General features: G+C 46.5%; 1 protein-coding gene across 5 annotated transcripts in view; it reads right to left on the bottom strand.

The window, feature by feature from the left end:
* Positions 1–23361, bottom strand: part of SOS2 (SOS Ras/Rho guanine nucleotide exchange factor 2) — a 111347-nt gene extending 87986 nt beyond the window's left edge. For 4 of the 5 annotated variants that reach the window (XM_073350211.1, XM_073350213.1, XM_073350214.1 and 1 more), the window contains exon 1: positions 22911–23361. In XM_073350211.1, coding sequence (XP_073206312.1) covers positions 22911–22997 — 87 coding nt within the window. In that variant the 5' untranslated portion in view covers positions 22998–23361. The remainder of the gene's footprint in view (positions 1–22910) is intronic. The other variant, XM_073350212.1, reaches the window with a different exon arrangement.
* Positions 23362–25712: the final 2351 nt, after the last annotated feature.

Raw genomic sequence — 25712 nt, 5'->3', positions numbered from 1 at the left:
TCCTCCTTGACGAGGGGAGTAGCGCTAAAATCGACCTTGCTGGGTCAAATTTGGGATAGTGCGGCTGCAAATCGATGGTATTGGCCTCCGGGAGCTATCCCAGAGTGCTCCATTGTGACCGCTCTAGACAGCGCTTTGAACTTTGATGCACTAGCCAGGTACACAGGAAAAGCCCCACGAACTTTTGAATTTCATTTCCTGTTTGGTCAGTGTGGCGAACTCAGCAGCACTGGTGACCATGCAGTCCCCCCAGAATTGCAAACGAGCTCCAGCATGGACCGAAAGGAAGACACTGGATCCGACTGCTGTATGGGGAGAAGCATATGTGCAGGCCAAACTCCGATCAAAAAGAAGAAATGCAAATATATTTGCCAAAATCTCACAGGGCATGTTGGACAGAGGCTACAACAGGGACACACAGCAGTGCCGCATAAAAGTTAAGGAGCTCAGGCAAGCCTACCAAAAGACAAAGGAGGCAAACGGTCGCTCCGGGTCAGAGCCCCATACATGCTGCTTCTATGATCAGCTGCATGGCATTCTAGGGGGGAACCCTACCACTATCCCACCACTGTGTGGACACCTGCAAGGGGGGAGTCTCACAGAACATGGAGAAGGAAGAGGAGGAGGAGAATGCGCAGCAGGCAAGCAGTGAATCTGTTCTCCCCGGCAGCCAGGACCTTTTCATCATCCTGGAGCCAATACCCTCCCAAGGCAGGATCCCCGCCCCTGAAGCTGGAGAAGGCACCTCTGGTGAATGCACATTTGTAACGACAGTACAGGGTTTAAGGGAACGGAAAAAGGACCCTGTTCATGCTGGGCTGTTTGCACTTGGCTAAAAGGGGTCACCCCAGAGAACAGCCACGTGGCGGGGAGGGAGGGGTGAAGGGATCATCCTGGAGAATAGTCATGCAGCAGGGAGGGGGTAGGTGTATGCTGCACATCCACCCGAAAACCGCAGCCCCTCCTTTTAAATGTGAAACCCAAACCATTGCTTGCTCTGGGAAAGGAGGGCACTGCAGTTTGAAAACATTCCTACATGTTATGAAGGCGTAAGAAGCCAACCCCACGTACCAAAAGGCTTACCATGGCTGCCTGGAAACCGAATTCTGTTGCCCAGCCGTGTGTGATGTGTCAACATACCGGCAGGCGCTCATTATAAAAGGCAAAATGTGACCTTGTACCTAAAGCACATGTGCTGTCTGCTGTGAATTGCTTGATTCACTGTGAAAGAGTCTCCCTTTTGTTCTCAGAAATGTATCATCTTAAATTTTACTCTCCCTTTCCATCTCCCCCCAGGTGCAAATGTTTCTACACTCTCCCTATCATCTCCGTCCCTGAGGTTATTGCAGATTAGAAGGCGAAAAAAAAATGTACTCGCGATGACATGTTTTCTGAGCTCATGCAGTCCTCCCGCACTGATAGGGCGCAGCTTAACGCATGGAGGCATTCAGTGGCAGAGGCCAGGAAAGAATTAAGTGAGCGTGAAGAGCGGAGAAAGGACACGATGCTGAGGCTAATGGGGGAGCAAACTGACATGATGAAGCGTCCGATGGAGCTGCAGGAAAGCCAACAAGAGCACAGACCCCCCGCTGCATACACTGTATAACCGCCTACCCTCCTCCCCATGTTCCATAGCCTCCTCACCCAGACGCCCAAGAACGCCGGGAGGAGGGGAGGGCGCACGGGGAGAAGAGAGGCTCCGGGCACCCAGCCACTCCATTCCAGAGGATGGCCCAAGCAACAGAAGACTGTCATTCAAATCAGAAGTTTGATTTTTAGTGTGGCTACAATAAACAATGTGGCCTTGTCCTTCCCTCCTCCCCCACCCCACCCAGGCTACCTTGTCCACTATCTCTCTCTCTTTTTTTTTTTAATTAATAAAGAAAGAATGCATGGTTTCAAAACAATAGTTACTTTATTTCGAAGGGGGGAGGGTGGTTGGCTTACGGGGAATTAAAATCAACAAAGGGGGCAGGTTTGCATCAAGGAGAAACACACACAACGGTCACACCGAACCCTGGCCAGTCATGAAACTGGCTTTCAAAGCCTCTCTGACGCGCAGTGCGTCTTGCTGTGTTCTTCTAATCGCCCTGGTGTCTGGCTGCTCAAAATCGGTCGCCAGGCGATTTGCCTCAACCTCCCACTCCGCCCGAAACGTCTCCCCCTTACTCTCACAGATATTATGGAGCACACAGCAAGCAGCAATAACAATGGGAATGTTGGTTGCGCTGAGGTCTGACCTAGTTAGCAAACAGCACCAGCATGCTTTTAGAAGTCCAAAGGCACATTCTACCACCAGTCTGCACTTGCTCAGCCTATAGCTGAACTGCTCCTTACCACTCTCCAGGCTGCCTGTGTAAGGCTTCATGAGCCATGGCATTAAGGGGTAGGCTGGATCCCAAAGGATAACTATTGGCATTTCAACATCCCCAATGATAATTTTCTAGTCTGGGAAGTAAGTCCCTTCTTGCAGCTGCTAGAACAGCCTGGAGTTCTTAAATATGCGAGCGTCTTGCACCTTTCCCGGCCATCCCAAGTTGATGTCGGTGAAACGTTCCTTGTGATCCACCAGTGCTTGTAGCACCATTCAGAAGTACCCCTTGCGGTTCATGTACTGGTTGGCAAGGTGGTCCAGTGCCAAGATGGGGATATGTGTTCCATCCATTGCCCCACAACAGTCAGGGCCGGTGCAACAATATTTTGCACCCTAAGCAAAACTTCCACCTTGCGCTCCACCCCCCTCCCCTCCCCCAACAACCTCCAAAAACTAGTAAACTTAGCATTATAAACAGCCTGTCAGAACAGGTAACGGCTGTTGTAATGTTTCTTTTTTTACCTTTAAGGCATTTCAATTGTTTGCCATTGCCTCTGATGTGTCCCATTCAAAGTCTTACTATTGTGCAAAGCTAAATAATTGAGCCTTGCATTGCATCACCATCCAGGTTAGGCAGGGTGACAAATCCTCCTTGCCCCAAAGGGCCATTACCCCCTGGTGACTAATTTCTACTCCAAGTCTATAAAGCAGACTTTTAGGGTAAATATATGATTCCTTCAATATTACCCATGCACACATCTCACAAGGATTCTCACTCTTGACAAGTTACCAGCCTTGGGTAGATCCCTTCCATGTTCCTCTTTGTGGGTAAGTGCCCTGTAAGACATGTGGGGTGCAGCGAGTTTGTCAGGCCTGCGGTGACAGCTGTTTGTGAAGATCGGGGGCCCTTTGCCAAGGGGAGCTGGTGTCACAGTGAGCTTGGGGTGGCTGACAGTATGGGGCAGGGCACTGAGGCTGGTGGGGCAGGTAACAGGAGAGGCCGCGCGGCAGGGCCGGGAAACAGCAGCAACAGCACGGCCTCTCCCGCCCCATGGCGGGCTACGCTCCCCGCCTGCCCCTGCTGCTTCGGAGGCTGCCGCCACCAAGCGGGGCTCGGGCCACCCGGCTCCCCCCGAGCAGCACCCGGTTCCTGCTGCTCTCAGCCGGCAGGTGCAGGGCCCCAGCCGAGCCCGGCCCCTTGCATCTCCTCTGCAATGGTGCCCCCTCCCCCCCCCCGCATCCTCCTGGGCAGCCACGGTCGGGGAGCCTGAGAGGAGGAGTAGCCCCCGGGCAAGCAGGGGAGACTCCGAGGTGAAGAGGCTGCTGGCCCTTGCACAGCCCGAGCGCTGGAGACTGACAGGTACCTGCCCCTAAGCAATAGTGTAAAAAAAAAAATCAGGGGGCACCGCTTTTCAGCGCCCCCAAATCTTGGCACCCTAGGCAGCCACCTAGTTCGCCTAGTGGTTACACCGGCCCTGAGCACAGTTAGGGAACCCCATTGCAGCAAAGCCATCCACTATGACCTGCACATTTCCAAGAGTCACTACCCTCGATAACAGAACGCCAATGATTGTATTGGCTACTTGCATCACAGCAGCCCCCATAGTAGACTTGCTCACTCCAAAATGATTCCCGACTGACCTGGAGCAGTCAGGCGTTGCAAGCTTCCACAGGGCTATCGCCACTCGCTTCTCAGCTGCCAGGGCAGCTCTCATCTTGGTATTCCTGCGCTTCAGGGTGGGGAAAAGCAACTCACAGAGTTCCAGGAAAGTGGCCTTACGCATGTGAAAGTTTCACAATCACTGTGAATCATCCCATACCTGCAACACTATGCGGTACCCCCAGTCTGTGCTTGTTTGCCTGGCCCAGAATCGGCGTTCCACTGTATCAACCAGCCCCACTGCATCAACCAGCCCCACTGCCACCATGATGTCCCAATTGCCACAGCCTATGCTTTCAGGAACGTCTGTGTCCATGTCCTCATCAAAACCCTCCTCGTGCTGGCATCTTTTAGCCCAGTTCTGTATATAATCCAGGATAATGTGCGAGGTGTTTACAATGCTCACAACAGACTGGACTTCTACACAGAGTGCTTCCGCCGACGTGCACGGGCTGAAATTGTGGAAAAGCAGCATCACTTGCCCCATAACCTCAGCCGTGCAGAACACAATGCCATCCACAGCCTCAGAAACAACTCTGACATCATAATCAAAAAGGCTGACAAAGGAGGTGCTGTTGTCATCATGAATAGGTCGGAATATGAACAAGAGGCTGCTCGGCAGCTCTCCAACACCACTTTCTACAAGCCATTACCCTCTGATGCCACTGAGAGTTACCAAAAGAAACTACAGCATTTGCTCAAGAAACTCCCTGAAAAAGCACAAGTTCAAATCTGCACAGACACACCCCTGGAGCCCCGACCTGAGGTATTCTATCTGCTACCCACGATCCATAAACCTGGAAATCCTGGACACCCCATCATCTCAGGCATTGGCACCCTGACAGCAGGATTGTCTGACTATGTAGACTCCCTCCTCAGCCCCTACGCTACCAGCACTCCCAGCTATCTTCGAGACACCACTGACTTCCTGAAGACACTACAATCCATCGGTGATCTTCCTGATAACACCATCCTGGCCACTATGGATGTAGAAGCCCTCTACACCAACATTCCACACAAAGATGGACTACAAGCCATCAGGAACAGTATCCCCAATAATGTCACGGCAAACCTGGTGGCTGAACTTTGTGACTTTGTCCTCACCCATGACTATTTCACATTTGGGGACAATGTATACCTTCAAATCAGCGGCACTGCTATGGGTACCCACATGGCCCCACAGTATGCCAACATTTTTATGGCTGACTTAGAACAACACTTCCTCAGCTCCACACAAGAGATCCACTTCCTGGACACTACCAGGCAAATAAGTGATGGACACAAACACCACTCTTCACCAGAAACCTACTGACCGCTATACTTACCTATATGCCTCCAGCTTTCATCCAGAACACACCACACAATCCATTGTCTAAAACCAACAATTTCCATCCCACCATCAACCTCAGCCTTGTCCAGTCCACACAAGAGATCCACTTCCTGGACACTACAGTGCTAATAAGCGATGGTCACATAACCACCACCCTATACCGGAAACCTACTGACCGCTATTCCTACCTACATGCCTCCCGCTGTCACCAGACCACACCACATGATCCATCGTCTACAGCCAAGCTCTACGATACAACTGCATTTGCTCCAACCCCTCAGACAGAGACAAACACCTACAAGATCTCTATCAAGCACTCTTACAACTACAATACCTACCTGTGGAAGTGAAGAAACAGATTGACAGAGCCAGAAGAGTACCCAGAAGCCACCTACTACAGGACAGGCCCAACAAAGATAATAACAGAATGCCACTATCCATCACCTTCAGCCCCCAACTAAAACCTCTCCAACGCATCATCAAAGATTTAGAACCTATCCTGAAGGACGACCCATCACTCTCACAAATCTTGGGAGACAAGCCAGTCCTTGCTTACAGACAGCCCCCCAACCTGAATCAAATACTCACCAGCAACAACACACAACACCACAGAACCACTAACCCAGGAACCTATTCTTGCAACAAAGCCCGTTGCCAACTGTGCCCACATATCTATTCAGGGGACACCATCATAGGGCCTAATCACATCAGCCACACTATCGGAGGCTTGTTCACCTGCACATCTACCAATGTGATATATGCCATCATGTGCCAGCAATGCCCCTCTGCCATGTACATTGGTCAAACTGGACAGTCTCTACGTAAAAGAATAAATGGACACAAATCAGATGTCAAGAATTAGAACATTCATAAACCAGTCGGAGAACACTTCAATCTCTCTGGTCACTCGATTACAGACCTAAAGGTCGCAATATTACAACAAAAAGACTTCAAAAACAGACTCCAACGAGAGACTGCTGAATTGGAATTAATTTGCAAACTGGATACAATTAACTTAGGCTTGAACAGAGACTGGGAGTGGATGTGTCATTAGACAAAGTAAAACTATTTCCCCATGTTTATTCCCCCCCCACCGCTCCTCGGACGTTCCTGTTAACTGCTGGAAATGGCCCACCTTGATTATCACTACAAAAGGTTTTCTCCCCCCAGCTCTCCTGCTGGTAATAGCTCATCTTAAGTGATCACGCTCCTTACAGGGTGTATGATAACACCCATTTTTTCAGGTTTCAGAGTAACAGCCGTGTTAGTCTGTATTCGCAAAAAGAAAAGGAGTACTTGTGGCACCTTAGAGACTAACCAATTTATTTGAGCATGAGCTTTCGTGAGCTACAGCTCACTTCATGTTCTGTGTGTATATAAATCTCCTCCCTGTATTTTCCACTTTATGCATCAGATTAAGTGAGCTGTAGCTCACGAAAGCTTATGCTCAAATAAATTGGTTAGTCTCTAAGGTGCCACTAGTACTCCTTTTCTTCTAACAGCAGTGGTGACGGTAACCTGAGCGGGCTCCATGCTTGCCGTACTATGGCGTCTGCACGTATAACCCAGGAAAAAAGGTGCAAAACAATTGTCTGCCGTTGCTTTCACGGAGGGAGGGGCGACTGACTACATATACCCAAACCACCCACGACAATGTTTTTGCCCCATCAGGCATTGGGAGCTTAACCCAGAATTCCAATGGACAGCGGAGACTGCGGGAATTGTGGGATAGCTACCCACAGTGCACCGCTCTGTAAGTCGATGCTAGCCATGGTAGTGAGGATGTACTCCGCCGACTTAATGCTCTTAGTGGGGACATACGCAATCGACTGTATAAAATCAATTTCTAAAAACCGACTTCTATAAAATTGACCTAATTTCGTAGTGTAGACATACCTTGAGTCACCATGGGACAGAGTCCCAGAAATCATTCCTACAAATACAATTAGGCAGAGGGCTAGGTGTGAATGTAAACGTGAGGACAGAAAATCTACTATATGGACACAAGCCAAGCTGTATAACTTGTTACCATTTAGGTTGACTGTGCTTCTAACTAGTGATAAAATCCTGTGTAGCTGTAGCATGAATGCTAGCTGGCTCTGCAGGGTTTAAGGAAACTGACTCCCTAGACTATTGGTATTGCAGCTCTGGAGGAACTAGGGCACCAGGGATGACCACTCCTCCCTCATTGGGATTCACCTTCTCCCAGACTGTTCCCCAAGACTTTCATGGGCTCGTTTCCCCAAATAGTGGCATGCCTCTTTCCCTCATGCACATGCCACTTTCCCTTTACCCACTCATCTTCCTCCCCGTGTTTTGTAATCCATCATTCACCAACACCCCTCCTGGCTTCTCCCCTGCCACAGTCCCAAGCACACTTATACCCACTACTCACATTTACAAAACAAAAAATAGCTTCTTTTAAAAAGAAGGAGGGAAAAAACACTTAAAAGTGCTGGAACCATATAGTTGCGCAGTTACTTAGGCTATGTACATAATCTTATTACTGTTGCCCTTGTCTGCCCTCCAATTGTTTTTCATACTCACTTGTTTATGCCACATCTTAAATTAAGCCTCAAGCCTGCAAACTGGATCCACATGTACAGCATTTTATGAGCCCACAAAATCCTACTGTACTCAACTGTGCTTCATATAAGCACAGAGGTCCACCTGAACTTATCAGCTTGAGGGATCAGAACCTCTGATTTTAAGATCTATATGACAAGCAATGTGCTTCCCTATACATTTGTAACACTGGATTCTGACTGGGGATTTGGGCCCTACTGCAATTAAATGATGATGGACAAAGTTCTGTCAAATGCAAACAGAAGATACAGGAAAAAAAATCCACCAAATTCTTTCAGTTATAGCAATCTTAGGTGTTATCTGTAAATACAGTAGTCAAATCTGTAAATACAGTAGTCAAACATAACTGTGATTTTTCAGCTAATTGTATTGCATTAAACAGGAGATCCAGAAGACACTCAACAAAAGCCAGGCACCTTAAGAGTGGCTAGAAAAGTAAACATCCAGAAATGTTAAAAGAATTTATATAACGTCTTATAACCTATGGTAGTGCCAAACTGTTCTAGGCACAGACCCTGCTCCAATGTAAAAATAAACAGAAGGGTGAGAAACAACATACAAGCAAAAAGAACAGGAGTACTTGTGGCACCTTAGAGACTAACAAATTTATTTGAGCATAAGCTTTCGTGGGCTACAGCCCATTTCATTGGATGCATGGATACAAGAACAGCGAGCATAATGATAGGCACACACCTTAACTGCTTTTTAGAAAAACATAGCAAGTTCCTCCCGCCACTTCATCCCACTCTGCTTCCCCAACAGCAATCCTTAACTCCAAATTCAGCATATTCAAACTCCTCCCTCCCAATATCTGACTCCCTTCCTGCCACATAAATGAACAATTCACTCAGAAAATAAATTAAATAAATAACTAGTCAGGTAGTTTTTTGTGGATGCTGTAGAAGAAATGGGTCTTAAATAAGAGTAGGGCTTTGCAAACCAGCTTAGAAAGGACATTCCATGCATAAAGTATGGAAGGTAGCAGAGAGCTATGAGACAAGCACGCAAAACAGGCTGGAGATTATAATGACTGATAGAGCAAAGGGCACAGAGGCGGGGGATGTAATAAGAAACAATAGTGGATAAGCAGGGAAAAGCAGAGTTACATACAGCCTTAAATACAACCACAAAAAATCTGAACTTGATGCAGTGAAGAAAGGGAAGCCAGTGAAGGGTTACAAAGAAGTGAGTGCTGTGGCTGGAAAGGTAACAGTGTCAAACACTACTGGGAGAATGAGGAGGCTAAGGATGAAGTAGAGGCTCTGAGATATGCCAAGGACGAGGTCATTAGTTATTTTGATGAATGTGGTATTAATGGAGTGGAGGGTGAAGCCAGGGTGGAAGCCAGGCCGGAAGGGCAGAACTCAAGGCAATGACTTGATGTATCTGGAGACAAAGGAAGTTAGGGTGGTAGTTACAACGGCAAACAGTGGGGAATCAAGGGACACCGTTTCCAAAATGGGGGAGACTACAGAATGCTTGTACTATGAGGGAGACAGAGAGATGTAAGATTAAGGAGAATGAAGGAGAGGGTGAGACAGGGAGAAAAAGAAGCCAGGAGGGAATTTGGGGTACTTTGGCAGGTGACACGGTAGGAAACCTGTGAGAATGACAAGAAAGGAGGGTGATTACCACAGATCCTGCCAATTTTCATTGTGAAATCAGCAAGATCCTACAAAGTGAAGAATAAGGGAAGAGAATGCACTGTAGTGAGGGAAGCTGTAGAGATGGCCAGCCCTCTGTGGAGACAGAGGCGGTTAGGGACTATTTAGAAAAGCTGGACGTGCACAAGTCCATGGGGCCGGACGAGTTGCATCCGAGAGTGCTGAAGGAATTGGCGGCTGTGATTGCAGAGCCACTGGCCATTATCTTTGAAAACTCGTGGCAAACCGGGGAAGTCCCGGATGACTGGAAAAAGGCTAATGTAGTGCCAATCTTTAAAAAAGGGAAGAAGGAAGATCCTGGGAACTACAGGCCAGTCAGCCTCACCTCAGTCCCTGGAAAAATCATGGAGCAGGTCCTCAAAGAATCAATCCTGAAGCACTTGCATGAGAGGAAAGTGATCAGGAACAGCCAGCATGGATTCACCAAGGGAAGGTCATGCCTGACTAATCTAATCGCCTTTTATGATGAGATTACTGGTTCTGTGGATGAAGGGAAAGCAGTGGATGTATTGTTTCTTGACTTTAGCAAAGCTTTTGACACGGTCTCCCATAGTATTCTTGTCAGCAAGTTAAGGAAGTATGGGCTGGATGAATGCACTATAAGGTGGGTAGAAAGCTGGCTAAATTGTCGGGCTCAACGGGTAGTGATCAATGGCTCCATGTCTAGTTGGCAGCCGGTATCAAGTGGAGTGCCCCAAGGGTCGGTCCTGGGGCCGGTTTTATTCAATATCTTCATAAATGATCTGGAGGATGGTGTGGATTGCACTCTCAGCAAATTTGCGGATGATACTAAACTGGGAGGAGAGGTAGATACGCTGGAGGGGAGGGATAGGATACAGAAGGACCTAGACCAATTGGAAGATTGGGCCAAAAGGAATCTGATGAGGTTCAATAAGGATAAGTGCAGGGTCCTGCACTTAGGACGGAAGAACCCAATGCACAGCTACAGACTAGGGACCGAATGGCTAGGCAGCAGTTCTGCAGAAAAGGACCTAGGGGTGACAGTGGACGAGAAGCTGGATATGAGTCAGCAGTGTGCCCTTGTTGCCAAGAAGGCCAATGGCATTTTGGGATGTATAAGTAGGGGCATAGCGAGCAGATCGAGGGACGTGATCGTTCCCCTCTATTCGACATTGGTGAGGCCTCATCTGGAGTACTGTGTCCAGTTTTGGGCCCCACACTTCAAGAAGGATGTGGATAAATTGGAGAGAGTCCAGCGAAGGGCAACAAAAATGATTAGGGGACTGGAACACATGAGTTATGAGGAGAGGCTGAGGGAGCTGGGATTGTTTAGCCTGCAGAAGAGAAGAATGAGGGGGGATTTGATAGCTGCTTTCAACTACCTGAAAGGGGGTTCCAAAGAGGATGGCTCTAGACTGTTCTCAATGGTAGCAGATGACAGAACGAGGAGTAATGGTCTCAAGTTGCAGTGGGGGAGGTTTAGATTGGATATTAGGAAAAACTTTTTCACTAAGAGGGTGGTGAAACACTGGAATGCGTTACCTAGGGAGGTGGTAGAATCTCCTTCCTTAGAGGTTTTTAAGGTCAGGCTTGACAAAGCCCTGGCTGGGATGATTTAACTGGGAATTGGTCCTGCTTTGAGCAGGGGGTTGGACTAGATGACCTTCTGGGGTCCCTTCCAACCCTGAGATTCTATGATTCTATGATTCTAAGCTGGTGTGGTTATGGGACTTCTTTCCCCAAGACATTCAGTGGTTCAGGAGGAGAAGAATCAGATGTGGGGAGGTGAAAAAAGTTTGGGGTTAGTAATGTGGATTACACGGTGTGACAGAAGCAAAAGGATCAAGAGGGGAGGAAACAGACAAAACAGCGGAGAAGAGAGGACAGAAAGTGGCAGGAAAGTCATGGAAGAATCAAGTGAAGGGGCATTTTTGTTTCACTGTCAATAACTGTAACTCTACAAATTTGACCTGGCACTTCTCTACAGAAATTAACATTCATGTATGCGTATTTTAACAAAACAAATAGGAAATGTTTCTTGTACTCACACTGCCAAGTATTCAAAATAACTTCTTCCTACCATTTCCAAATACCTCAAATCCAAGTATAGTCTTAGTTTCGTGTTAATGATTGAAGATAAAATAGTCAATCAAGTAAAAAATTATGCTTTCATTACCAAGTTATTTGCCCATCTGAGCAACAGTTTGAGTTAAATAAACTATTACTAACACAAAGCACAACAGCTTAAACACAATGAAAACTGGCAGATGAAAAAACACTGAGACTAATCCCTTAGTAAATATTAATAATAGTATATAGTAAATATTAATCAGCAGATAAATGATTTTTATGCCCCAAAAAGTAAATTTCAGGAAGGTTATAAGTAAAGCAGAAAACTACTTGCAAAGATAACTTAATACCAGTGTGGGAAAGAGGAAATGTAGAAAAATTACTTAACAGTTTAAAGGGGACAATCTTCACATTAATTTACAAAAGCCTAGTGTTTCCCATCACACCTCTGTCCAGAGACTTCACACTTTCACTATGGGTGCAGAAAAAACTATGTTGTAGTGCAACACCTGAAGCTTTGCTAAGAACTTCCTTGTAAATTTATTAGCAATACATTTCTTGGGTAATTTCAAGTTAAAGTATTCTGATCACTTTCCATGTTCTATGCATCATTAAGGGCAGGTCTACACGACGGCAGGGATCAACACTCTGAGATTGATCCACTGGTTGATTTAGCGGGTCCACTAAAGACTCGCCAAATCGACTGCAGTTCGCTCTTCAGTCGATCCCTGTACTCTACCCACAATGAGAAGAGTAAGGTAAGTTGACGGGAGATTTTCTCCCATCGACCCCCCGCGATGACTCGACCTATGGTACATCAACTCCAGCTATGTTATTCACGTAGCTGGAGTTGCGTAGCGTAGGTCGACTTACCGCGGTAGTGTAGGCATAGCTTTAGGCTCCTCCCGCCGACATAGCTACTGCTGCTTGTAGGGGCTGAAGTAATTATGTTGATGTGAGAGCTCTCTCCCACTGGCTTAGAGCATCCGCACTAACAGCACGACAGGCGTGCTACTGTAAACTCTGCAGTGTGGCTATAGCCTAAACAGCATCCAGTAGTTTTGTTGCAAGAGCACCAGTTTATTTATCTTCATGCTTCAAATTTGTAAAGATTTAGAGGTTTCAGATTTGTTTGTAGCCAAGGATGCCTCAGAACTTATTCAAAACACAAGAACTGCAGAATTATCATTTTAAAATTTTGTGAAACAATTCCAACTGTTAAATATTTGTTCACCATAATGCTCTCAAACCCATAAAATTAACCACAGGCCCTGATCCTGAAAACGCCCTGACCCACCACCGAGCCCACAATGCAGTTACTGGGGTTTCACCTGCACCCATCCCATTGCAGATTTAGGGCCATGGTTAATATCCTTAAACAAAGTATCTGCTACATAGTTTTTCCCTTGGTATGTTTTTTCTTACATGAAGTAGCATTAATATATGAACTTTCAATACTTCTTCAAATTTGCCATTTATACTTCTGAATGGAGTAGAAGAGTCTCCAAGAATAAGCCCTTTAGGCATACTCTAGAAATCTGATGAGTCAGCCAGAGCCACAGTGGACTTGTTTTGGAAAATGCAATTCAAATATTGTGCAGTACTATGTATTGCTTATACTGCATGGGTCTCCTACCTGCTGACACACCAGTACCAATAGTTTAAAGATAATGGCAATCCTCATAAGTGAAAAGACTAAAACATCTACAATTATATAAAATGCTTTTCATTTTGAAAAACTTGTCACCAGAGGAAAGTTCAAAGCTTTTGATTACAGATATGCATTTAAATACATCTTTATAGTTAGCCAATGAACTCTGCAAACTTGATATCTGCTAGGTGAACATTTAAATGCATGAGAGATTTGTTTTTTTTAGATGAAGAAATCAAATATGTATGGCCAACTGCACACTGTTTCCTCTTCCAATGTTTATTTCTCCTACATAAGAACATAAAAATGGCTATATCAGGTCAGACCAAAGGTCCATTTAGCCCAGTATCCTGTCTTCTGACAGTGGCCAATACCAAGTGCCCCAGAGGCAATGAACAGAACAGGTAACCATCAAGTGATTCATCCTGTCGCCCATTTCCAGCTTCTGGCAAACACCATCCCTGCCCATCCTGGCTAACAGCCACTGATCGACCTATCCTCCCCTACATTTACCTAGGTCTTTTTTGAACCCTCTTATAGTCTTGGCCTTCACAACATCCTCTGGCAAAGAGTTCCACAGGTTGACTGTGTGTTGTGTGAAGAAATACTTCCTTTTGTTTGTTTTAAACCTGCTGCCTGTTAATTTCATTTGGTAAGCCCTAGTCCTTGTGTTATGAGCAGTAATTAGCATTTCCTTATTTACTTTCTCCAAACCAGTCATGATGTTATAGACCTCTATCATATCCTGCCTTAGTCATCTCTTTCCAAGCTGAAAAGTCCCAGTCTTATAAATCACTCCTCATACAGAAGCCATTCCATACCCCTAATCTTTTTTTTTTTTTTTTTGCCCTTTTCTGAACCTTTTCTAAATCTATCTTTTTTGAGATGGGGCGACCACATCAGCATGCAGTGTTCAAGATGTGGGTGTACCATGGATTTATATAGAGGCAATACAATATTTTCTTTCTTAATGATTCCCAACATTCTGTTTGCTTTTTTGACAGCCGCTGCACATTGAGTGGCTGTTGTCAGAGAACTATCCACAGTGACTCCAAGATCTCCTTCTTGAGTGATAACAGCTCATTTAGACCCCTTCATTTTATACATATAGTTGGGATTATGTTTTCCAATGTGCATCACTTTGCATTTATCAATACTGAATTTCATCTGCCATTTTGTTGCCCGGTCACGCAGTTTTGTAACATCCTTTTGTAGCTCTTCACAGTCTGCCTGGGACTAAACTATCTTGAGTAGTTGTGTATCCTCTGCAAATTTTGCCACCTCACTGTTTACCCCCTTTTCCAGATCATTTATGAATATGTTGAATAGGACTGGTCTCAGTACAGACCTTTGGGGAACACCACTATTTACCCCTCTCCATTCTGAAAACTGACCATTTATTCTTACTCTTTGTTTCCTATCTTTTAACCAGTTACCAATCCATCAGAGGACCTTCCCTCTTATCCCATGACAGTTTACTTTAAGAACCTTTGGCGAGGGACCTTGTCAAAGGTTTTCTGAAAGTCCAAGTGCACTATATCCACTGGATCCCCCTTGTCCTCATGATTGTTGACCCCCTCAAAGAATTCTAGTAGATTGGTGAGGCATGATTTCCCTTTACAAAAACCATGTTGACTATTCCTCAACAAATTATGTTCATCTATGTGTCTGACAATTTTGTTCTTTACTATAGTTTCAACCAGTTTGCCCAGTACTGAAGTCAGGCTTACCGGCCTGTAATTGCTGGAATCACCCCTGGAGCCCTTTTTAAAAGTTGGCATCACATTAGTTATCCTCCAGTCATTTGGTACAGAAGCTGATTTAAATGATGGTTACAAACTACAGTTAGTAGTTCTTCAATTTCACATTTGAGTTCTTTCAGAACTCTGGGGTGAATACCATCTGGTCCTGGTGACTTATTACTGTTTAGTTTATCAATTTGTTCCAAAACCTCCTCTACTGACACCTCAATCTGGGACAGTTCCTCAGATCTATCACCTGAAAAGAATGGCTCAGGTTTAGGAATCTCCCTCACATCCTCAGTCGTGAAGACCAATGCAAAGAATTTGTTTAGTTTCTCCACAATGGCCTTATCCTCCTTGAGTGCTCCTTTAGCATCTCGATCATCCAGTGGCCCCACTGGTAGTTGAGCAGGCTTCCTGCTTCTGATATACTTTTAAAAAAAAACTATTACTTTTTGGGTCTTTGTCTAGCTGTTCAAAACATTTTTTGGCCTTCCTAATTATATTTTTACACTTCATTTGCCAGAGTTTATGCTACTTTCTATTTTCCACACTAGGATTTAACTTCCACTTTTTAAAGGATGCCTTTTTGTCTCGTACTGCTTCTTTTACTTTGTTGTTTAGCCATGGTGGCACTTTTTTGGTTCTCTTATGATGTTTTTTTAATAATGGGTGTACATGTAAGTTGAGGCTCTATTATGAGTGTCTTTAAAAAGTTTCCATGCAGCTTGCAGGGATTTCATTTTTGGCACTGTACCTTTTAATTTGTTTAACTAACTTCCTCATTTTTGTGTAGTTCCCCTTTCTGAAATTAAATGCTACAGTGTTGGGCTGCTGCGGTGTTTTCCGCACCACAGGGATGTTCAATTTAATTATATTATGGTCACTATTACCAAGTGGTGCAGCAATATTCACCTCTTGGACCAGATCCTGTACTGATCTTAGGACTAAATCAAGAATTGCCTCTCCTCTTGTGGGTTCCAGGACAAGCTGCTCAAGAAGCAGTCATTTAAGCTGCCAGGAAACTTTATATCTACATTTTGGGGGGAGGGATAGCTCAGTGGTTTGAGCATTGGCCTGCTAAACCCAGGGTTGTGGGTTTAATCCTTGAGGGGGCCATTTAGGCATGTGGGGCAAAAATTGAGGATTGGTCCTGCTTTGAGCAGGGGTTTGGGCTAGATGACCTCCTGAGGTCCCTTCCAATCCTGATATTCTATGATTCTATGATCTCCATCCTGAGATGACATGTACCCAGTCAATATAAGGATAGTTGAAATCCCCCATTATTACTGAGTTTTTTATTTTTATAGCCACTCTAATCTCCCTAAGCATTTCACAGTCACTATCGCCATCCTGGTCACGTGGTCGGTAGTACATCCCGACTGCAATATTCTTACTATTAGAGCATGGAATTACTATCCACAGAGATTCTATGGTACAGTTTGGTTCATTTAAGATTTTTACTTCATTTGATTCTACACTCTTTCACATATAGTGCCACATCCCCACCAGCACAACCTGTTCTGTCCTTCCCGATATATTTTATACCCCTGGTATTACTGTGTCCCATTGTTTTATCTTCATTCCACCAAGTTTGTGTGATGCCTATTGTATCGATATCCTAACTTAATACAAGGCACTCTAGTTCACCCATCTTATCATTTAGACTTTCAGCATTTGTAATATAAGCACTTTAAATACTATTTACTTTTTAGGTGTCTGCCATTACATGATGTAATTGAATGGGACACTTTTTGATTTGACTGTTTCTCATCAGACCCTACCCATATTTTATCATCTTCCATCCTCTCCTCTTTACTAGGACATAGAGAATCTCCTTAATAGATCCTCCCCTAAGGGATGTCTCTGTCCAAACCACATGCCCCTCCGCACCTGTCAGTTTTCCCCCAGCGCTTAGTTTAAAAACCACTCTATGATCTTTTTAAGTGCCAGCAATCTGGTTCCATTTTGGTTGCAGTTAAATGCTCTAGTTAGGAAGCTTTCTGTGAATATCAGAAAAGAAATAGATTCCTGATAACATTTAAAAATAAATTCAGTATCAATGGGAGTTTTCAACTACAGCTCCAAACAGCTGTATACTACAACGCATTTATTATGAATGCATTAATAATGGGATTTGTGGAGGGGCCTGACTGAGCTAGGCCCCCAACTGTCACTGAAAATCAATGAGATTTAGGTACCTAACTCCCACAGTCTCCTTTGAAAATCAGGGCCTAAAACGTTAAATTGATGTTATATTAAAGCACTGATAACTTGGAAAATAATCTCAGTACTGCAAGATTTTATTCCAGAAAGGGGTGACTATCAGTAGGAATGGGAGCTCTGCAGTCATAATGATGCACACCAGCAAATTCTCTTAGAGGACTTGGACCTTAGTTTTAGAGTGTGCTTCTTAACAAGACACCTTCCTTACAAAGGTCAGAGGGGAGACTTTGAAATACACAGGATCATTCATAGAATCCAAGGCCTGAAGGGACCATAGTGATCAACAGGTCTGACCTCTTATATAACACCTGCCATAGCACTTCCCCAAAATAATTCCTAGAGCAGATCTTTTAGAAAAACATCCAATCTCGATTTAAAAATTGTCAGGGATGGAGAATCTACCACAACCCTTGGTAAGCTGTTCCAACGGTTAATTACTCTCACTTATTTATGCCTTATTTTCAGTCTGAATTTGTGTAGCTTCAACTTCCAGCCATTGGATCCTTTTTCTGCTAGACTGAAAAGCCCATTATTAAATATTGTTCCCCATGTAAGAACTTACAGACTGTACTCAAGTCACCCTTTAATCTTCACTTTGTTAGGCTAAATAGACTCAAGCACTATAAAACATGTTTTCTAATCCTTTCATCATTTTCATGGCCCTTTTCTGAATCCTCTCCAATTTATCAACATCCTTCTTGAATTGTGGGCACCAGAACGGGACACAACATTCCAGCAACAATTGCACCAGTGCCAAATACAGCAGTAACATAACCTCTCTACTTCTACTGGAGAGTCCCGTATATACGGGCAAGAACTACATTAGCCCAACTGTGGATACAGACTAACATGGCTACACCTCTGATCCTTGGTAATTAGCCCTTTTGCTACAGCATCACACTGGGAGTGCTGATTGTTCACAACAATCCCCAAATCTTTTTCAGTCACTGCTTCCCAGGATAGAGTCCCCCAGCCTATAAGTATGGACTATATTCTTTGTTCCAAGATATATACATTTAGCCATATTAAAACACATACTGTATACTTGCACCCAGTTTATCAAGTGATCCAGCTCACTCTGTATCAGTGACCAGTCCTCTTCGTTATTTACCACTCTCCCAATTTTTCTGTCATGTGCAAACTTTATCAGTGATGATTTTATGTCCAGGTCATTAATAAAATTAAATGTTAAATAGCATAGAGTCAAGAAGCGATCCCTGCAGAATCTCCCCACTAGAAACACATCCATTTCATGATGATTCCCCATTTACAATTATATTTTGAGATCCATCAGCCAACTTTAAATCCATTTAAAAAATATAAAATTAAGATGGCTCACATTAATTTTTAATCAAAATGTCATGCAGTAACAAGCCAAATGCCTTACAGAAGTCTAAGTATACTACATTAACTCTATTACCTTTACCAACCAAACTTGTAATCTTATAAAAGAAATTACTTATCTATTTTCCATAAAGTCCCATTGATTGGCATTATTTATATTATCCTCCTTTTATTCTTTATTAATCAAGTCCTATCAAGCCACTCCTTTGTCTTGCCTAATAGAACTGCTAGTGAAGGAGCTTCAAAAACTGTTTAAAAAGTGATATTGTGGTCAAATTTAGCTCTAGATTTAGCGGGAGGTGGGGTTTAAAGAATCTTTTACTAAACATAAAGAGCCTTGTCAATTTAAAAGAACACACTTCTCTTTGAAATGTTTTACTTATTAAAAGTAACACTTAAGATTGTTATAACTGAAATCAGCATGCTGGAAACCTTTATTTAAATCTTCTATTTTAATCTTGTTTTGCATTTGTACTTCAATTATTTTCCTAAAGAAAGGTGGATACTCATTGGTAGATATAATTTTGTATTGTTTGCTAACCAGAAGGATACACTGCCTCTCTATTCATTTAAACAATTATATAGTTTAACACACATTTATTCAAATTCTTGATTTTTAACATTTGTTTATGTTAGAAAATGGTGAACATTTATTCCTAGATAATTTATTTATGATTCGTATCAAGCTGCATGTGGATGGAATTCAAATAAAACGCACAAAATATTTAAAATTGTTTAAATAAAATTACCTTAAGTGTGCTGATATGTAAGAAAAATGTTTATCAAAACATATGTTGCATTTAAAACTAACTGATATATTAAGCAAAGGAAATATCTTTTGTTAGTGAATTTTACTGATTGTTTCTGGTCACGATGTCCTGCTAGCTCTAAAAGATCTAAGATCTCTTTCTCTCACAGCTTATTTTTATTCAACAACAGGAAGAGAAAAACAAGCTTTCCTGCTTTTTCAGCTTTGAATGAACTAGTAATAGATATGAACTTGATCAATAAACTGAAATGAAGAAAATATTCTCTTTACACCTGCCAAAGTGGCTATTGCTGTCAAAAGTTGGCTTAGCACTTCAGTAAACTCTGGTTCCATGCGATTAGCCAGGGACTTCCACCAGTTCAGTGGTTTGACTGTCTTTAAAACGCCAACAGCAAATATGTACTGTTGATTTTTTTTATTTAAATTATTTATTAATAGATTTAGGCCTTAAAGTCAGAATTTTAAATTTTAAACAGAATTATTTAAGAAAAATGTATTTACATAAAAAAATCCAGGTTTTAATTTTTATCCATTTTTTTCAATTATCATTTTTATCCCCCTTGACAGCTTCTTTTGGGACCAACAAAGTTTTAATGCATTTGCATTTAGTTTCAGTGGAAGCTTTTAAAAAAAAAACCAAACACTCTGCTTTAAGTATTTGGAACCCAAGCCTGGCAGAATTCCAAAAGCTGTCTGTTTTCATAGTTTAAAGTGAAATAAGTTCAATATGTAAACAGCACAGTGAAACATTACAGTTTTAAAATGTTCTGTTTTAAACACCTTCATTGCTATGGTTTTAAACCTGACATTGCCCCTTAATATCTTGTCTGGGATTACAATAATTGGAACACTGATACAATTTTACTTTGACTCATTGACATTTCATGCTTATTAAACAAATGCACAACACAATAGAATTGCTTCATATTAAGGGTGAGTACTCCAGACCAGGAACTTTCCCCGGAGGGGCTGGGGGGGGAATCCTTTACAAAAATTCACACATTCTCTCTCGTTTAGAGAAATTCAAATACCAGTTCTGTTTCCTCATAACAAAACCAAGTCTATAGCAGTAAATTGGCAACAACAGCATTAACCGACTACAGACTGTATCAATATTTTTTGTTTTAGGATCCCAAGAAGAAAATTTCAACTTAACGAAATTTGAAATTAAAATACATCCTATCCTTCTGGATCAAGCTGGTAAAGCTGCACCATATATGTCATTTTCATCCAGGGGGAGGGGACAGAGGTTTATCATCTTTAAGTGTAATCCTGAAACTGGAGAGATACAGAAAGAACAACATGCATGGAGAGATGCTGCATGCTTTAAACCCCTGGCAAGCATCTGGGGGTGGAAGCTGGGCAGCGTGGCACACTCCAAACTTCTGACTGACCCAAAGAGGAAATTCAGGGGCAAAGAGCAAAGCACCCAGGATTCTTACTACAGACAAGAGGTCAGCCACAGGAGCATTTATCTGAGTTTGGTGGCCTTTGATAATGAGAAACACCACCCCAGATATACACAAGAGGCGAAGGATGTGTATCCCACATTTACATAGTCTACTGATCTGATGCCACTCTTAAAACTGCTTTTGGAAAAAAGAAACAGTCTCCCCTTCCTTCCTTAAAACACACACAAGCATCTCTCTAATTACGATGATTCATTATTTGTATGGTAGTATCTACGGATGCCAATCCTAGACCAGAACCCCATTGTGCTAGGCACTACACAAACTCCTATCCAAATGACAGACCCCTCCCCAAGAAAGTTACAATTAAAGCAGTTTCCCATATACAGCTTCTTTCCCATTTATGCACTGGGGCAATTGTGGGAGTACATAGTGGATAGGTAGATGCATATGTGGTGGAGAGTATATAGGAGATGGGTAGACCTGTAGAGCAGGGTAGATGGGGGGTGTAAAGCAGCTGGCTGGCTGGTGTGCACGTAATGGATGGGTAGGTGTGGATATGGTGGTGGGGTGTACAGGGATGTCTGGATGTATTATAAGTGGAGGGCCAGTAGGTGGGGGGTACACTAGGGAGGAGGATGAGGGGACAGGGACATGGTGGGGCTACACCAGGGATTGGGGGAGGGGACATAGTGGGAGGAAGTGCAAAGGCATGTGGATGTGATAGGTGATGTAGAGGGGATTTAGACATGGTGGGGGGGGTGCAGAGGGGATGTGGTGGAGGTGTACAGAGAATGTGTTGAGGGGTGTACCAGGGATGAGGGTGCACAGCAGATATGGTGAGGGGTGTAGCGGGGATGCGGTGGGAGGTGCAGGGGGGATGCAGCTGCACAGGGGACGAGGTGAGGGGTGTAGTGGGGATGAGGTAGGAGGTGCACAGGGGATGCGGTCGGGGCATGCACAGCAGATGTACACAGGATGGGGGCACGCGGGGGTAAGTGCCTGCAGAGGGTAGCGGAGGAGGGAGGTGCACAAGGGATGAGGTGAGGGTTGTAGCAGGGATGAGGTGGGCAGTGCACAGGGGATGTGGCCAGGGGATGTACATGGGGTGGGGGCACGCAGGGGATAGCGGAGGATGAGGGTACACAGGGGTTGCGGTCGGGATAGTGGGGGTGCAGCGGGGATGGAGGTGAGGAGTGTAGTAAGGATGCAGTCAGGGGGTGCACAGCAGATGTACACAGGATGGGGGTGTGCAGGGGGTAAGTGTCTATGGGGGGTAGTGGAGGATAGAGGTGCCCAGGGGATGCAGTTGGGGAGGCGGTAGCGGGGATGTACACAGGATGTGGGTGCGCAGGGGACAGCAGAGAATGGAGGCGAGCGGGGGACAGCAGAGACTGGAGGCGCGCACAGGGGAGGAGGGGAGTAAACAGGGGAGGAGGAGAGGGGGGCGCGCACAGGGGAGAAGGGTGCACAGGCGATGACGGGAGTGCACGGGGTGGAGGGGGGCGCACAGAGGATGAGGGGAGAGGGCGCGCACAGAGGAGGAGGGCGCACAGGCGATGAAGAGAGTGCACGGGGGGGAGGGGGGCGCACAGGCGAGGTGGGGGAGGGGGCGTGCACAGGGGAGGGGGGCGCACAGGCGATGAAGAGAGTGCACGGGGGGGAGGGGGGCGCACAGGCGAGGTGGGGGAGGGGGCGTGCACAGGGGAGGGGGGCGCACAGGCGATGAAGAGAGTGCACGGGGGGGAGGGGGGCGCACAGGCGAGGTGGGGGAGGGGGCGTGCACAGGGGAGGGGGGCGCACAGGCGATGAAGAGAGTGCACGGGGGGGAGGGGGGCGCACAGGCGAGGTGGGGGAGGGGGCGTGCACAGGGGAGGGGGGCGCACAGGCGATGAAGAGAGTGCACGGGGGGGAGGGGGGCGCACAGGCGAGGTGGGGGAGGGGGCGTGCACAGGGGAGGGGGGCGCACAGGCGATGAAGAGAGTGCACGGGGGGGAGGGGGGAGTACACAGGGGAGGAGAAGGGTAAACGGGGAGGGGGGCGCACAGGCGACGAAGGGGGAGCGAGGTGCAGGGGGCGGAGAGGAGGGGCGCGCACAGGAGGGGCCCGCGGGGGGCAGCGGAGGCCCGAGCCGAGCCCCGCCTCGCCCCGCCAGCCCGCCCCGCAGCCGGCGGCCGGCCTGACCTTGCGCAGCGCGGGCACGAAGAGCCCCCGCCATTTGGGGCCGTTCTCCTCGCTGAAGAACTCGTAGGGCTGCGGCGGCGGCTGCATGGCCCCGGCGGCGGCTGCCCCGCATCGGGGGCGGCGGGGCCCGGACGGCGGCGCGCGGGCGCGGCTAGGGCGCGGGGCGGGGCGGCGCGGCAGGGACAGGCCGGCCCGGGCCCGGAGGCGGCCGCCGCTTGCCCTCGGCTCGGCCCGGCCGGCGCTGGCCGCTCCTCATGCGGGCCGGGCTCCGCGGGCCGCGCTGCGCAGGCAGGGGGCGGCGCTCTGCCCCCGCCCGGCCAGCGATCACATCCGGAGGGGCCGGGGCTGGGCTCCCGGCCGGGTGCGGGGGGGGGCGGGCGGGCGGCTGCCGGCCCCGCTGCCTGGGCCCGGCCACTCGCGCGACCTCGCTCTGCCCGCCGGGGCCGCCTCACGCCGCCCTTCCCTCCCTCCGGCGCGGCACTGCGCAGGCGCCCGCCCCCCAGCCCGCGTGCCCGCGGCGCCCCCTAGCGGCCCGCGCGCCGCCCGCCCGCGGCCCCCAGGCCCGGCTCCTCAGCCGCGAGAGCCGGGCAGGCCGGCGCATCCCGCGGGTGGAGCGTTCCCCGGGCCGGGGGGGTGGAAAGCAAACCTAGCGGTTGCCCCTCCGCGCGTGAGAATGTAGGGCAGCGGTTCCCAAATTTTAAACCGCCTCTGAACCCCTTTCACTAAAATGTCCAGTCTCGCGACCCCCCCCCCTCCTAAAAATGAATATTTCCCGGGATGTTCTCCTGTCCCGGAGAATAAATGATAAAAGCAGTGATCTCCGGAAATATAAAATGTGTTTTGTATGACGTGCTTATGACACACTGTTCATTATTATGGATCATTACAGTGTATTTAGTACATTAGGAAAACAGCAACGCTCTTCCAAGAGCTCGCTTTCGCCGCTTGTATCACTTCGAAGAAGCCGGTTATAAGACCAGGCTCCTGTGGGCCATCAAGGAGTATCAGATGTGAGACAGCATGAAGGGATTGAAGAAGCCAGCTCAAATCATTCCTCCTACACAGGCATTCAGGGCCTTGAGCAGTCCAGGCAAACCACGCACGTTACAACAAAGCTTAAACTTGTTCTTCATAATAATTTTAAAAACAAGACTAGCTGCCTATTTAATTTTAAAGGCAGCAAAAATATCCACCTCCCTTTCCATTTCTTATAAGGAGTCTTGAAGTTTAAATCTCCTCAGCGTGATAGATATGCTCGGGTTGATCTGCTGAGCTCTTGGAAGTCCAGGGGCTCCGGGCTGCTGGCCCCGTGCTGCCTGGGGTCCCTAGGGACAGCTCTGTCCGCCATTAGGGAATTTTTGTCCCTAAAACCCCCGGTAACATTTTGCAAACCCCAGTTTGGGAACCACTGATTTAGGGTAAGTTGGCCATTAGAAAATACAATCCATCAGGGAAGTATTTCAGTTACTTTCCTGACTGTGCTTCTCATCCGCACTCCAGCTCCTCTCTCCTGGTATAGCTGATGTCCAGTGATGTGTTCTAGGTAGACGTCCCTCAACCACCTGATGGCGTCCAACACCATGAGTTGCCGCATCAGCCGAACGTAGGGTTGACCAATTCCGCATTCCCACAACACTTGCTCGTTACTGGGGTCCCATGCGCCCAGGGCTCCGACGATCAGTTTGTGTCTGAACCCAGTAACCCTTAGCTGGAAAGTCAGTCCCAGTTGTGCCCTACTGCAACGGATCCTGATTCCTGTCCTGTATCAGCTGAGCCCGAGTCTCAGCTAGCAACCCAGGCCAAGACTGACAAGTCAGATTCCCCGGATGGAAAATGGGCATTTAAGTACCTATCCTTACAATTATTTATTATTATTGTGCTACACTGCCGTTATGGCTTCAGTTTTGGGTGCCCCATGGCTGCAGCCTTTGGAGGTGAATGTGAGCTAGGAGCCCTTCCAAGTATCCAGCCCCACCTCTCTCAGCCCACCCTGTTTGTTCGGCCTGTACATGTTTCCAAAATGGCAGCCGCTCTGCCTGTGCAATCGGCCTCTGCGACATGCTAAAGCCATGGCTAGCAACCGCTCAAAGGACCACGGCATGGAGAGCACTTGCCCACATGCCTACTGTCAGTAATGAGCTGCCAAAATCTTAACAACGGGTTCCCTTCTCACCCCACGAGGGGGTCGTTGCCCACCCTTGCCCCCTGGGACTCCTGCCCCATCCAACACCCCCGCGTTCCTTGATGCCCCCCCCGAGGACCCCTGCCCCATCCACCCCCCTCCCATGAAAAAACCATGAAAAAATGGGTGTTTATAGATAAGCTATTACCAACAGGAGAGTGGGTTTGTGTGTGGGGGAGGGAGGGTGGGGAGAAAATCTGGATTTGTGCTGGAAATGGCCCACCTTGATTATCATACACATTGTAAGGAGAGTGATCACTTTACATAAGCTATTACCAGCAGGAGAGTGGGGTGGGGGGAGAGAAAACCTTTTGTAGTGATAAACACCCATTTTTTCATGGTTTGTGTGCATGAAAACATCTTCTGTATTTTCCACAGTATGCATCCAATGAAGTGAGCTGTAGCTCACGAAAGCTTATGCTCAAATAAATTGTTTTGTCTCTAAGGTGCCACAAGTCCTCCTTTTCTTTTTGATTAGCATGTTGCTCAGACTGTAAATAGGTGGTCGCTGTGAAGTGTACAATACTCCCTCTACATATAGCCAGACAGGTAGATAAGCATCTCCTGCCTGAACGAAATCTGCTTATCACCTTCTTACCAGCCCCCAACTCACAGACACT

This window comes from Lepidochelys kempii, chromosome 6, assembly GCF_965140265.1.
Source record: "Lepidochelys kempii isolate rLepKem1 chromosome 6, rLepKem1.hap2, whole genome shotgun sequence".
Lineage (NCBI taxonomy): Eukaryota > Metazoa > Chordata > Testudines > Cheloniidae > Lepidochelys > Lepidochelys kempii.
Note: the sequence above shows the minus strand (reverse complement) of the source record. Positions and strands in the feature narration are given on the sequence as shown.